Source organism: Endocarpon pusillum (assembly GCF_000464535.1).
Source record: "Endocarpon pusillum Z07020 unplaced genomic scaffold scaffold1822, whole genome shotgun sequence".
Classification (NCBI taxonomy): domain Eukaryota; kingdom Fungi; phylum Ascomycota; class Eurotiomycetes; order Verrucariales; family Verrucariaceae; genus Endocarpon; species Endocarpon pusillum.
In genome coordinates this window covers 45,382-54,945 of record NW_006916083.1, presented here as the reverse complement: position 1 = coordinate 54,945, position 9,564 = coordinate 45,382, and the positions used below count along the sequence as shown (strand labels likewise).

Genomic DNA, 9,564 nt, shown 5'->3' with positions numbered 1-9,564 from the left:
GAGAAAGGGAATCAGAATCTGATTCCCGATTGTAGGTAGAATAGTGTTACTCCATATTTAGAATGTTAAGTGCTTCAATATACTTATTCGTGGCGTGAAAGTCCTTGAATCCTCTACCCCTTATCTCTACCACTTACCTGCGTTCTGTAGAGTGTTAGAATTTCGCTGCTCTTTCGTATGGAACGAATAATATCAAAATCGTACGGGCCACGTGATGCAATACACACTAAGACAAAGGCAGCCTGGTGGACAGAAAGATTAGATGGGCGACTTTTCGGTCGCCCAGCAAATGAGGCGATTCCCCTCCGCGTCCAGACCGCCCAAGTCAGCAAGGATGATGAAGGGGCAGAGGATTTGGGAAGGGGTATATTAAGCACACTTGTTTCGTGCGAGAGAACCGGGGGAGAAGGAGGAGGTGGGGAGTTGTGTTGAAAGAAATTTTCCTTGAGTGGGGATAAAAATAGAAAGTCCAGGAATAGAGCGTCTAAAAAAGGTAGCTTAATGGATAAAAATAGAAAGTCCAGGAATAGAGCGTCTAAAAAAGGTAGCTTAATATAGACATAGTAAAAGAACTTACTAGTTTGTTACAAGACTTAAGTCTAAAAGACCGGCATGACGCTGAAAAAAAGCAACAATTATCAATGCCACTATTGACAACTACAGTTTCGAAACACCCAGCCTGGGCTGGCAGCGGTATACTTCGAATCCGACATCTTCGCTTTGAGGCACGCCCCGATGTCCGAGATCTTGACCTTGAACATGTTAACACGCTGATTCACAAGTTCAAAACGGATCCATCTGGCTGCGAACCCTTTTTACCACGCAATCGTGTGCCAGTTATCTCCAGCAGGTCCCAGATCCGCCACATACTCTCTCACAACCGGGTTACTCTTCAACGTCTACGTTCAATCAACCCACCAAGGTTAGATCTCTCGACGGAAGAAGTAGTAATATGCCTGCATGGTCGACATCGTCTGGCTGCTGCAGAGGGGTATCTCGAACCAGCTGAGCAATGGTGGGGAGTGGAATTTTATTATGAGGAAGGTTTGTTTGATCTTCGCTTATAGCGGCTGACACCACTAAAGACGTACAGATCTAGTAGGAAGGGAGCGGGACTCTATTCGGTGTACGGACCAGGGAGAGCAGCCTTACAATCATGGAACTATCTTCCAAAATATCCGTCACCTTCGAAACAGCGAACAGAGAGAGCAAGCCGATTGGTGGTGGGCCAAACTTAGTGAGAGTTGCAGTCGAGATCTAAAGCAGTTTCAGGATGGAGAAATCTTTACGTCCTTCAGAGAAGCCCTTGATAATCTCTTACCGTACCGTGGCTTGTGGTATTCGTTCCACTTGGGTGTCTTCCATCGGCTGCTTCCTATGAAGCTTTTGGAGGTTAGTCATTCTATTTTATTAACTTATATCTTTACTGAATAATATAGGAATACACACACTACCTCAAATTTATGTCCGATGTTTGGGGAGAGATCTTGGGTGATGTCAGCCCCCAGCACCTGGACTTAGAAACAGTTAGATACTTAGAAGGTCGCTCGCCGTATTACTCGACTGAGGATCAACTTTTCATACGATCGTATTTTGAGTCGAAGCTACTTTTTCCTTCTGTGACAAGTTCATCAACCCGAGATCAGATTCAGGCACGGGTCTGCGCAATCAAAACCATTATTCCGTCACTGCGGACATTCCAGGAAGACACTATATGGCTCGAACCCTGTTGGAAAATCTTACGAAAGCTTTTACCGCCAAAGGCGAAAGGAACCCTTCAAAAGGAGCTTCGAAAGTCGTACACTCGTCTCAAGAATAGGCGGTTACCCGTCCAGACGACCGAATCAACGATAAATATACGACCAGGCATAGATGGATCTGGCTTTTGGTTTGCATACCGTCAGTTGATTTTGATCGCTCAGCGCCATTTCCCTTGTATGACAGAAATCAGACCGAGAAAGGGACGGAAAAGGGGCGAGATAAAAGCAAGGTATTGTCATGTGTTTCAAAAAACAGGTTCATGCTGGAGTCATCTTGCACGTCTGGCGCTTCAACTAGGGTTCTCGAACGACAGTATCAAAAAGCTGCTTAGGAGAGATTCAACCCTTGAAATGTGCGTGGATCCTCTCCCTGAGGAAGCAAGTCCTCAGGTCACCGTTAATACCAAGGAGCGGTGGCGAATTGAAGGTCGTTGCGGCCGAGTTTTTGAACGAGCCTTCCACAATGATCGAAGGTTTATATTCCTGGACTATATTTATTCCGACATTGAGATCAACCCAAGACAGGCGATCACATCGTTTGGGACATTTCGTCACATTTTTCACGCTTTCTTTGGGAGCTCTGTGCCATTTGCAGAGAGCTTTCATTCCAAGTCACCGAGGGAGCAATCTTGTAGTCTCAATGCGCCACATTATTCTCCTGACATCTCGCCATCGGGATCGGTCAAGTCTCGTACTCAATCGACTCCCGACCAAGACATCGATATGGTGAATCTAGACGATGGGGAAGACGGCGAAGACGGCGAAGATTTCGACGATGGTAGTAATGGTAGCAGCAACGGTAGCTATGACGATAGCGATAACAAGAACGACGACAACGTTTCCATGCAAGATGCCTCAAGCCTACCTGTCATACAGCAAGTCTAAGTCAGACAGGGAAAAAGCACTGAAGGTGGTCTTGCGCTAATCATGCCTATGCAAGATGCCTTAAGCCTACCTGTCGTGCAGCAGGTCAAAGTCGGACAGGGACAAAGCACTGAAGGTGGCCTTATGGTGATCATGCCTATGTACGGTATGATTGAGTCTTTGGCATCCCAGGGTGATAAACACTCCACTACCTTCTTCCCTAGTGGAGGAGGGACAGGTTCTACCAATTACCCCGTCTCCATCTCTGCTGAAAATACCACTTTACCCAAAGAAGCCCGGGAGATTGTTTTGTCCCGATCTCCCACGAATGAGGCCATCTCCACCTCTGGTGAAAATACCACTTTACCCAAAGAAGCCCGGGATATTGTTTTGCCCCGACCTCTCACAGATGACGAAACTAACCCGCATGATCCTACTAAGCACACTACTATCTTTCCGGGTGCAAGAAGCCCACAGCCTCCGCAGTCTCTGAACATGGACTTCCAATTCCCCTCTGGTAGTCCAAAAGATTCCCACGAAGCATCGCCTTCGAACAGGCGTAAGCGAAAGTCACCAGAATCACCAATGGTTCCCGTCTCGTCGAATCCCGATGATCCCCTCACACTTCAAACCGGAATTGAGCAAGTTCCATATTTGCTAGAGCGCCTTCAGACTACCGAATCTCAGATTCCGCATTGTCTCGTGTTTGTATCTTCAACTGAGCCGACCGGGTATGAGTGGGTTTTCCATAATCAGATACGTAATTCGCAAGACCTAGAGTCGATCTTACAGGAATTAGAGAAGAGGGGAATGTTTTTCACGTTTGGAGATCTTACAAAAAGGCAGTTCAGCACAATAAGTGTAGAGGGGGCTGTCACCTTTTTACAAGCAGGTACTCCCATCTTCGTACACCTCCCTACTATCAACTTCAGGAATGGTTTCCCATCCCCTCTTAACGAATCTGAGAGAACCTTTGACCCCGAGATCCCTCGTTGGAATACGGAGCTTCACAGGTGGACGTTGACTTCCAAGAAATCCAAAGGCTCTCCGTCGACAAGAGAGGAAATTCATAGCGATTCCACAGAGCTTTAGCAATGTAATTTTTATGATTTGATATCCCTTATGTCCCTGAATATGGGACCCTGCCTTATAAGAATAGCGTTCCCGTGAGCTTAAAGTCGATTTACCGTGAGGATTATGCTGCAGCCTTGGCAGAAAGAACACCAAAGTTGATTTGTGCTCAAATGCAAGGGCAGGCAAGAGCAGGGTCACAAGAGGATAAAGCTATTTCTGTAACACCACGTTTTGTATATCCAATTCCTAATAAGGAAGTCATAACAGCGTCAATAAATAGTGTAGATTTCTATGCAAAATCATCATATTATTCAAATGGTCAAAGTGGGTAGATTTGCTAACAATTTGTATGACATAATACCCGCCAAGACGCAAACGCCGCATACGCCGTCGCGAATGCACCGCCGCGAATGCATTCCGCCTTTAATCGGCCTGTATGATGTTGCAGCTAGCCGAATGGATGATCTGTCATTTTTTCGACGTTGAGTTAGCGAGACAATCACTGATGACTCAGGATTCTGTCCTTGGAGATGTCAATTGCATCATGCGCCGAAATGGACATACTGCGCCCAGTAATGCGCCGAAATGGACATACTGCGCCCAGTACAGTGGTCGTTTCCCATACTCATCGCCTTCGCAAACTCCCTTGACAGCCTTATGCAATGCCAGCGCAATAGCCCTATCTTTGTGTCCACGTCCCCCATATTGACCGAGCTCGGAGTAGAACGACTTCGCAACCTGCACACATACTCGATCACTCGACGGCCACAGACACCCGATCACATGCCTGAACCCAGCGACTTGAAATCCACTGACGACATGAAGTGCCTCATCTACCAGCTTTGCAGCCCGGTTCTCAGCAGTCGAACATGCGGAAAGGTACGCAATTTCAGCCCGAGGGAGATAGGCTTGACATACTTCGCGAACACGGAGGATATCCTGTCTTGGCTTTCCAGCGGCCGTCCCGGCTGTCTGCAGTAACAGACCACTTTCTGAAGGGTCAGTCTGGTTTGACACTCCGTGGCAAGCAAGATGCGCGATGTTGCATTTTTGAATCTGTTCCATGACGGTAGCGACATCGGGTTGGTCTAGGGCTGTTATGTGCCAAGGGCCTCCTAACGCTGCTGTCACCACAGATTTCTCTTCGCTCGTTCCCGGAAGATCTTTGGCATCGGGTGTCTGGGGCATAGTGACGATTAGTGCTTTTGGACGGTCACTACGTGAAACAGCCGTCATATGAACAGGTCCTCTAGCATGAATCAGCGCCTTGATAGACGGGCTGTAGGACGAAATGACACGATCATAAGCACTTTCTGTCACTCCAGCAGAGCGATCGCTTGCCGCATGAAATGGGAAAGAGCTGGCAAGTCCAGTTCCGATCCACCATATTCTTGGTAAGCTTTCTGCGGAATACTGAATAGGATAACGTAGCTCATCTAAGATTGGTTTGATGCATCTTTGCCACAACCATGATAAAAATTGGCGGAAATACTTTTGTTTCTGGCCATGGTCGTCCGACGAAAACGCGGTAAGGTTTTGATTGATCCAGCTCTCTGCTTGGATCGCCGACGAAAACGCGGTAAGGTTTTGATTGATCCAGCTCTCTGCTTGGATCGCATCGAAATGGACAAGAGGGAGAGCTTTGAAGCCATTTGGAGTTATGATGATGGCGTCGCCTCTGAGATCAGTAAGATTTATGAAAACAATGCAGCCGTCCGCTGAAGAGTCTTGCATCTGCCTGGCAGTAAGTCCTTTTTGGAATTGGCTGAAGTCCGGAAGTTGTTGAATAACTCGTATGCATTCATTTAGTTCCTCAATTGCCTTTGTCCGTCTTTCAAGAGCCATATTGCGTGTGCGCTGGTCTGTGGCACTTTCAACAGGGGTGTTCACTTCCGAGCGAAGATTCTCATAACGCCCACAAAGTTCGGGATAGGCTGCTTCTAGCTCGGATATGTCGCTCCGATCATCGATCAGGAGACTAAGAATGAGGCCGCGTCCTCGCTCTAGGATATCTGCAGCCTTTTCTGGCGGTTCTCCTAGCTCTAACGCAAGAGAGCAGGCACTTGTGGCTAGTCCAGAGAAATCAGAGACAACATATTGTTGGTCCTGGTGGCTCAAAGATCTGTTATGTATGAGTGGTAGGAGATCGATAGTTTCTGTCGATAGCTTGTAAGCACGTTCGTGGTCGCCTCGACTTTGAAGCAGTTGCACTGCCAGGGCAGAGGATCTGACACGAACCGACGGAATCGCACTGTGACAACTCCAAGCGTGCAAGAGAGCTTTTAAGGCTTCAAGGCTGTTAGAGGGCCTGGACGATAGGAGATGATGTGCTAAGGTGTGCAGCCTTCCTGCTAGATTAGGATGGTCATCCGGCGTGATCTCGACCGCCTGTCGTGCTACTCGGATTGCCTCTTCCAGGTCCTCTATCTTGCCCATCCATTTGTATCGGCTTTCGAGTTTGTTTCCCAGATTGTTCAGCCAAGTTGCTAGATCAGGATGATCGTCTGGCGTGACCTCGATCGCCTGTCGTACTACTCGGATTGCCTCTTCTAGGTCCTCTATCTTACCTATGTGATTGTATCGGCAACCTAGTGTGTTTCCTAGGTTATTTAGCCTAGCTGCCAGCTTAGGATAGTCGTTCGGAGTAACCTCAACCGCCTGTCTTGCTACCCGGATTGCCTCTTTCAAGTCCTCTATTCTGCCTATACGTTCGTATTGGCGACTGAGTTTAGTTCCCAGGTTGTTCAGCCAAGCTGCCAGATCAGGATGGTCATTAGGTGTGACCTTGACCGCCTGTCTTGCTATTCGGATTGCCTCTTCTAGGTCCTTTATTCTGCCCGTGCGTTCGTATCGGCTTTCGAGTTTGTTTCCTAGATTATTTAGCTCAGCTGCCAGCTTAGGATGGTCGTCCGGCGTAACCTTAACCGCCTGTCTTGCTACTTGGATTGCCTCTTCCAGGTCCTCTATTCTGCCCGTACGTTCGTATTGGCGACCGAGTTTATTTCCTAGATTGTTTAGCCTTCCTGCCAGATCAGGATGGTCGTCTGGCGTGATCTCGACCGCCTGTCTTGTTACCCGGATTGCCTCTCCCAGGTCCTCTATTCTGTCTGTACGTTCGAATCGGCGACCGAGTTTAGTTCCTAGGTTATTTAGCCTAGCTGCTAGATTAGGATGGTCGTCCGGCGTGACCTTGACCGCCTGTCACAAGAACGATGAATGACGACGCACGGGAAGTCAGTTGTTCAGCCTTCCTGCCAGATCAGGATGGTCGTCTGGCGTAACCTCAACCGCCTGTCTTGCTACTAGAATTGCCTCTTCCAGGTCCTCTATCTTACTTGTGCGTTCGTACCAGCTTTCGAGTTTGGTTCCTAGATTGTTCAGCCTTTCTGCTAGATTAGGATAGTCGTCCGGCGTGACCTTGACCGCCTGTCGTGCTACTCGGGTTGCCTCCTCTAGGTCTTCTATCCTGCCCGTGCGTTCGTATCGGCTCTCGAGTTTGGTTCCTAGATTGTTTAGCCCAGCTGCTAGATTAGGATGGTCGTCCGGCGTGACCTTGATCGCCTGTCTTGTTACTCGGATTGCCTCTTCAAGGTTCTCTATCTTGCCTGTGCGTTTGTATCGGCTTTCGAGTTCGGTTCCTAGGTTGTTCAGCCTTCCTGCCAGATCAGGATGGTCGTCCGGCGTGATCTTGACCGCCTGTCTTGTTACTCGAATTGCCTCTTCTAAGTCCTTTATTCTGCCTATACGTTCGTATTGGCAACTGAGTTTGTTTCCTAGGTTGTTCAGCCAAGCTGCCAGATCAAGATGGTCGTCCGGCGTGACCTTGACTGCCTGTCTTGCTACTTGGATTGCCTCTTCTAGGTCCTTTATTCTGCCTGTGCGTTCATAGTGGTGACCGAGTTTATTTCCTAGGTTGTTTAGCCCAGCTGCTAGATTAGGATGGTCGTCTGGCGTAACCTCGACCGCCTGTCTTGCTATTCGGATTGCCTCTTCTAGGTCCTTTATTCTGCCTGTGCGTTCATATTGGTGACCGAGTTTATTTCCTAGGTTGTTTAGCCCAGCTGCTAGATTAGGATGGTCGTCTGGCGTAACCTCGACCGCCTGTCTTGCTACTAGAATTGCCTCTTCCAGGTCCTCTATCTTGCCTGTGCGTTCGTATCGGCTCACAAGCCCAACCGCTAAGTTGTTCAGCCTTTCTGCCAGATGTTTATGCCTGTAAGTTGTTCTCTCTACGGCCAGTTTTGCTTTTTCAATAGATTCTTCTAAATCTTTCATTTGTCCCCAACGGAAAAAGCGCTTAAGTCTTAGCGCAGCATAGTGTGAACATAACTCTATCTTAACATCTTCATCACCTCTAGCCAGCAAAGTCGAGACAGAATCAAAGTCCTGTAGTAAATAATCCTCGAAAATCTTATAATCATCCATAATTTTCAGGTTCAGAGATATCTAACAAAGACAGTAAGATAATATAGTTGAGAGGTTCTGTTAGGCCACGATTTTGGTAGAAGAATCTGACAGAATCCATTAGCCTTGCTGCTATTCAGCTGGCCATGGTATGTGGCGCAGCGCAATCTATTAGCCTTGCTTCGATTCAGCTGGCCATGATATGTGGCGCAGCGCTAAGTTAGACGCAATCGGTCTACGTGTCACCTGTGGCTGTGCTCGCTTGACAGCACCATAAATGAAATGCTACCAACTATCTCACCGGCTGGTTTTCACAAGACACTGCTACTGTCAAAATATTTGAATCATTAGACAATGCCTACGAGCGTTCTTCTCCCCCAGCTCTTTCTTCCTCGGTCAGCTGTTAATCTTGGGCGTTTTGTTACCAATGTTGATGAGCCTCATCAAAATTTCTACGATGCTAATACTGCTTCCGATGTAACAGAGAAAGTCCAGACACAGTATGACAGCCTCCATCGTTCTGCTACTCAACGAACCTTTGCCTCAGATCTTACCAGCCTTCTCTCCTCCTCTTTCTCGAAGCGATCTAAAACGTCAATTCGGATCATAGCCGACCAGGTGAAAACCTACTATTTAAACAATACTAGCAGGTGGTTTAGGGAGGCGGTGCAATCGGAAGAGACCCGCAGGTGGATTGAGAAAACTATTGACGAAGGGGAAGTTATATACGTCGTGGTCGGCTATCACACGATATTTGACGCTCAGATCATGGAACAATATGGTGGGCAAGGCACTTCTGATGGCAACTTGGGAATACCGGTATCGACAGCACTGGCCGCAACAGGCATAGTTGTGCCATTCGGAAACCTGGTTGATCCTGGTCTTGCAGGTTCTCGTGGGCGTGCAGAAGATGAGCAGAGGCGATTTGTAGCTCAAGGCGAGCAGATTTGTGCTGTCCAGTATCGCAAACTCCGTCTTCGATGGCTTGCAAGCAGTAAGCTGGACAAGATGAAGCTTGCAAAGGGGACGCGGTGGGAAAGGTACGATCGGCCACGATACTTGGAGAGCGATGGAGAGGATATGATCGAGGTCGAATTAGAGGACGATTTAGCGTTGGAAAACGATCGTGAGGAGTGTAAGGTTGGACTGGAGGAAGACATTTTCTTTTCTACAGTCCTTGAGGTTTAGGGGATCGTATACAACGAGGACTACGGAGACCCAACGGATTTCCAATTAGCGCCATCAGAGTCAATGCAGAATTCATAGCTTAGATGAAACCACAGAACTATAATGACAATGTCGAAGTACCCCGGTACAAGCAGCAAAACTTGAAATATGTTGATTGGAAGATGAGATCTGATGCCTTGACCTAATTTGGCTATTTGCTATGCAAGAGAAATGCTCTTCCCATTTTGTGGAAGCCGATCCTGTAACGTACTGTACGGAGAGTGGACTGGTACGG

At 47.8% G+C, this 9,564-nt stretch overlaps 3 protein-coding genes across 3 annotated transcripts; 2 read left to right on the top strand and 1 right to left on the bottom strand.

Moving 5' to 3' along the window:
- Window positions 1-2,687: 2,687 nt before the first annotated feature.
- EPUS_08798 (uncharacterized protein) lies at window positions 2,688-3,716 on the top strand (the record flags this gene model as incomplete). The annotated part of the gene is made up of 1 exon (XM_007802923.1): window positions 2,688-3,716. The coding sequence occupies one exon, from the start codon at window positions 2,688-2,690 to the stop codon at window positions 3,714-3,716; it is 1,029 nt and encodes a 342-aa protein (XP_007801114.1).
- A 405-nt stretch (window positions 3,717-4,121) lies between these two features.
- On the bottom strand, window positions 4,122-8,123 carry EPUS_08797 (uncharacterized protein; the record flags this gene model as incomplete). Its single annotated transcript, XM_007802922.1, has 3 exons — window positions 4,122-4,163; window positions 4,263-6,838; window positions 7,034-8,123. The coding sequence occupies 3 exons, from the start codon at window positions 8,121-8,123 to the stop codon at window positions 4,122-4,124; spliced, it is 3,708 nt and encodes a 1,235-aa protein (XP_007801113.1).
- A 333-nt stretch (window positions 8,124-8,456) lies between these two features.
- Window positions 8,457-9,290, top strand: EPUS_08796 (uncharacterized protein; the record flags this gene model as incomplete). Its single annotated transcript, XM_007802921.1, has 1 exon — window positions 8,457-9,290. The coding sequence occupies one exon, from the start codon at window positions 8,457-8,459 to the stop codon at window positions 9,288-9,290; it is 834 nt and encodes a 277-aa protein (XP_007801112.1).
- Between the last annotated feature and the right edge of the window lie 274 nt (window positions 9,291-9,564).